Below are 4676 nucleotides of genomic sequence, written 5' to 3' on the forward strand. Positions count from 1 at the left end.
GTCATGGATGTTTTCTATGTATATAAGTATTTATATATTATATATATCGTTGTCTGAGTACCCACAACACAAGCCTTCTTGAGCTTACCGTGGGCCTCAGTCAATCTGTGTTAGAATGTCCTATAAATTTTTTTTACTGAGTTCATTTGACGTGCTAATAAGTACCTTGATACGTTTGCTTGATCTATGGTATATATGACATAATTATGTGGTAGGGACAAAGGTTTATCGTCCAAAAAATTGAATTGCGTGCGTTTTTAGTGCCAAGATATGCTTGACCGTCAATATTTCTGATTTTTTTTTCGGTTAAAACAGCTTTTTATTCCATCTTTAAAAAAAACCTCAACATACATTCTCTCATCTCAATAACGATACATCAGCAGTCATAAAGTATTAGTTACAGGCAGATTATACCCGTCATGGGGAGAGGGTGAAACACCCAAGTCAAATTCAACCTAACTACTTACCAATAAAACTCATTTTCATGAAGATAGTGTGACCCATGTCATGGGGTATCGAAATGCAAGTTCGTTGACCTTTGCGAATCTGAATAAATGTGGAATGACTTCCGTATTAATTATTGCTGGTATTTGAGGGGTGCTCTTGTAATACATTACAGGTAATATAAATAAACTAATATTATAAAACCAAATTTAATGACAACACTTGTTGAATTATTATCTTCGGGCGAAAATATTTTAAATCGTGTTATTTTAAAATAAGTAGTTTATCTTCAGTTTTAAATAATGTGTAACATAAATAGTGGGGATCTGTTGAAGGCCAAACGTGTGTCATACATATACCTACATTTAAAGAATTTAAAAAAATTTACATTTCACGTCAGTCAACCTTCCATAAGAAGCCCAGAAAATCTCTCGTGTTTTTATGGTGTCGTACCATAAATGTACAAAAGCGGACCTTATTTTAAGCTATTTTAAAAGGTAACAAAAACGAAATGAAACGGAACGGATCAATATTACTAGTATGAATAATTTAATTAATTTACACAAACATAATTGATTTTTATCTTAAAGGAGGGCTCCAAAAATTAAGTCAGATTACCACTCATTAGCATAGTTTCATCAGACCAATAATTTTATTGCACAGATAATTCACAGTAGGTAAGTATATAATGTTATATACCTTATATTCTTTTTTTTTTAATTATGACATGTCGTACCCTCATTTCCATTAGGTATAATTAAGCGCAGTGCTTATTAGATTTGTTACTGCAGGAGTACAAACAACCCCTTTTGCCATTTCTTTAATTTTGATTTTTTTTAGGGAATTTTAGGTCAAATTGTAATCTCACTGGGAAACAAAAAGTGTCCCAGAATTTCCATACATTATTGTTACTTTCCTCTTTTGTCACCCCACACAACATGTACGGAAAATGGTAACATAATAAGAAAAAATCGTATGGGACAATCTTTTTTACTACTAGGATTGAAAAAGCTAGTGATTCTGAGTAGAAATAGCATTTTTTTTTTTTCAAAAATATATCACTTCATAAAAGTGGCGAAAAAAAAGACTGCTAATTTACTTATTTACTTACGTATTAACAATGACAACTAAATACAGCTTTTAATCGCTGGTAGTGTCCTCAGTCTTTATAACTACAGCTTTAAATTCCGTTTTCGACGTTGATGATGATAAAGGATCGACAGTCTGCGTATTTTTTTTCACGTCAGGCTGCTTTGTAGCATACGCAACCGCATTTCTTGAAGTACTAGCAGACGATTGGAACCCAATGTTAGATGGTTTTGTAGATGAGGTCACTTCGAAAGGTTTCTTGCTAGCTTTAATATCATCTATAAGTTGTAGCACTCTTATTTTAAACTGTCTTATTTGACCTTCATCCATCGTTTCAAATTCATCCAAGAGACTGCGGAAGAAATAATTCATCGGGTGTGTACTCGTAGATTTGACTGTTTCGCGACTAGTTTCATCTGCAGATATACGTCGTTTCCGACTGACAACGTCGGTGATAGAAGGCCCGGTAAATAAAGTTTCCTCATCTTCTTCATCTTCAATGCAATCACTTTTATCGTCTTCAAAATTATAATCTTGCGATTCTTTATCATCGTCATCTATGCTTTCTAGCTCTTCATTCTCGCATGGCAATGGTAATGACAACTTATGACGAAATTTTAGATGAGGTAACAGGAACTGGCCCCGTAGCCGAATGGCATTTCTCCGACGCCAAACGAAAGCGATACGCCGCTGGCTCTGTCGCGCCAATACGCAAGCGCGATAGAGATAGATATCTACTAGCGCTTCGTTTCGTGAGCGTTTCGTGAGCGATTGTGCCATTCGGCTAGCCACCCTGTAGGTGTTCAGCCAGGTAATACACCTTTTTTGATCGGGAACCGTTTGTTGGACCTTTCATGCTTCTAATAAAGGAAGATCGTATATTCCTCCATCTTTCTTTGCATTCATGAACTGAAAAAACGTACATTTTTAAGTATTTATTTATTATTTAATGTTTCCAAATGTGATATTTAAAACATGTTACAGTAATCGGCGCCATCGCCACTTTACCACCCTAGCGCTTACTGCTTAGCTGCAAATTAGTACTTGACTGTGTCGACTGATGTATGCACAAATTAAACAATCATTTTCTTTCGGACGGTCGTCCGCGCGACCCGCGCGCGGCGTTGCCTAGACAACGGCCACGTAGTTTACGCATCATATAACAGATAGCGCTGGCGGCGCTGCATGCGAGACGCAAAACATTCGACCGGCATCGGCAGCGGCATGAGACCTAGGTACCTACTTATAATATTATAATCCGTGCAGTTATTATCGTTTGGTTGACGGTTTAGATAGGTATTTAATGTGCAGTGCTATATTTTGAACAAAACAAATATCTTATTTTATTAGGTACCTAATAATACATTACAATACAAGTGCGAAAAAGAGGAAGTTCGAAAAGAGTTAATAGATGAGTTAAAATGCGACCGCGAAGGGAGTGTTTTAAATCGACACGAGTTACGAATTTCCTTTACGAGTGTGACGACGTTTTTTTTTGTACAGATGGCTCTCCGAAGTTTCGACCTGACAAGAAATGAACCACTTCTCGCACTAGTGCGTAAAAGCGCACCATCTGTACGTGAAAACTAACATTTCGTATTTGAAAATCCATAAACAATGATTACTCACCTGTGCTGTTAGTTTTCTTCGCGATTTCAATCCATAATTCGTCTGTTATTGTTTTATTTGAATAATCCTGTAAATTATAGTCATAAAGCGCAGGGTACCTTTTTACATGTTTGACAAGTGTAATGTAGGTTTTTTGCGCTTCTCTTGCCAATGGCATTACTTTAAAAATACACGAGACGGTCGGACGTTATAACGTTGTGATGTTGATACTTGATGTACACCGTCGCCACCGTCGGACTGCCGCTTCGTGCATACCGAAAGCAAACCGCGCGCCGCCATTAGCGCAATGTTGCCAGTACTTAAATTTAAAAAATCCATACTAATATTATAAATGGGAAAGTGTGTGTCTGTTTGTTTGTCCGTTTTTCACGGCGAAACGGAGCGAAGAATTGACGTGATTGTTAAAGTGAAGATAGTTGAAGGGCTAGAGAGAGTGACATAGGCTACTTTTTGTCTCTGTCTAACTTCCCAAGTCCCCACTTCTCTAAAATGAGAGGAGGAAGTTTGTATGGAGCATTCTGCAATTTTCGAATATAACGCGAGCGGAGCCGCGGGCAAAATCTAGTCTATACTATTTTTCACCTATTGTAAGAGTTATGTGACGTTTCGAGTTTGACAGTTTTAGAGATGTCCTATTTATCGACTGAACTACCTATAAACTTTTCTATTTTCATTTTCTATCAGTTTTAGAGAGATGATGGCATCATTATGCTAAGGAGCTGGCTAAACGTCTTATAGACGCGTCGGGTGACCGGAAGGCTGGGGCTTACCTTGCCCAGCGCATCGGCATTGCCGTTCAGCGCGGCAATGCTGCCAGCCTTCTGGGCACCCTACCGGTAGGCTCAGATTTAGGAACAATTTTTTATTAGCAGGGTTTTATTTTATAGGTCATTTTAGTTTAGTTATAGTTTTATTTATAAGTTCATAGTTAAGTTTTTTTTGTTTAAATAATTTCATATAATTAAATGTATTCAAATATTGCATAAGTGAAAAAGCGACAACTGACATCGCGACAAGTATAAACTTTGGGACGGCAAAAACACACTAGTACTTTGAAGTTATGAACTAGTTTCTATCAGAAAATATATTATTTGCCTATCTTCAAAAAACTTTACCTACTTACCCAATTATTATAGGTTGCGATTACTTATCGATCTTCTGTGTCTCCAAAAAACTTTGTTTATTTTTTTGACATAAGAAGATATATTTAGGTCGAGTTTATAAATATTCTAAAATACTTTTTGCAAACTAAATTCAAAGTTACCCTTCAAATTCAAATTCAAAATATATTTATTCATGTAGGCCTAATTACAAGCTCTTATGAATAGTTCATTATATATATATTATGATTTACTTATACAGATATAATTTGATGAACCTTTTACTTATACAGAAATAATTTGTTTATTTTCATTCCTAAGGAAACATAAAAATCGCAACAAACCGCGGGATACTCTGTCGCCTGGCAACCTCGCAACGTTGCCGCACCGCGTGTGAGTGCGATGCAACATCTA

General features: G+C 36.3%; 1 protein-coding gene across 1 annotated transcript; it reads right to left on the reverse strand.

The window, feature by feature from the left end:
• Nucleotides 1-1437: 1437 nt before the first annotated feature.
• Nucleotides 1438-3416, reverse strand: LOC125231378. Its single transcript, XM_048136822.1, has 3 exons — nt 3163-3416; nt 2327-2442; nt 1438-2169 (listed from the first exon to the last, which is right to left on the reverse strand). The coding sequence occupies exons 1-3, from the start codon at nt 3317-3319 to the stop codon at nt 1585-1587; spliced, it is 858 nt and encodes a 285-aa protein (XP_047992779.1). The 5' UTR covers nt 3320-3416; the 3' UTR covers nt 1438-1584.
• Between the last annotated feature and the right edge of the window lie 1260 nt (nt 3417-4676).

Source organism: Leguminivora glycinivorella, chromosome 11 (assembly GCF_023078275.1).
Source record: "Leguminivora glycinivorella isolate SPB_JAAS2020 chromosome 11, LegGlyc_1.1, whole genome shotgun sequence".
Lineage (NCBI taxonomy): Eukaryota > Metazoa > Arthropoda > Insecta > Lepidoptera > Tortricidae > Leguminivora > Leguminivora glycinivorella.

Coding starts and splice junctions, on each gene's coding strand:
- LOC125231378 (XM_048136822.1), bottom strand. CDS start 3,319: ATGCCATTGGCAAGAGAAGCGCAAAAAACCTACATTACACTTGTCAAA. Junction 2,443..3,162: donor GAAGAAAACTAACAGCACAG/GTGAGTAATCAT, acceptor ACGTTTTTTCAG/TTCATGAATGCAAAGAAAGA. Junction 2,170..2,326: donor ACCTGGCTGAACACCTACAG/GGTGGCTAGCCG, acceptor CTACGGGGCCAG/TTCCTGTTACCTCATCTAAA.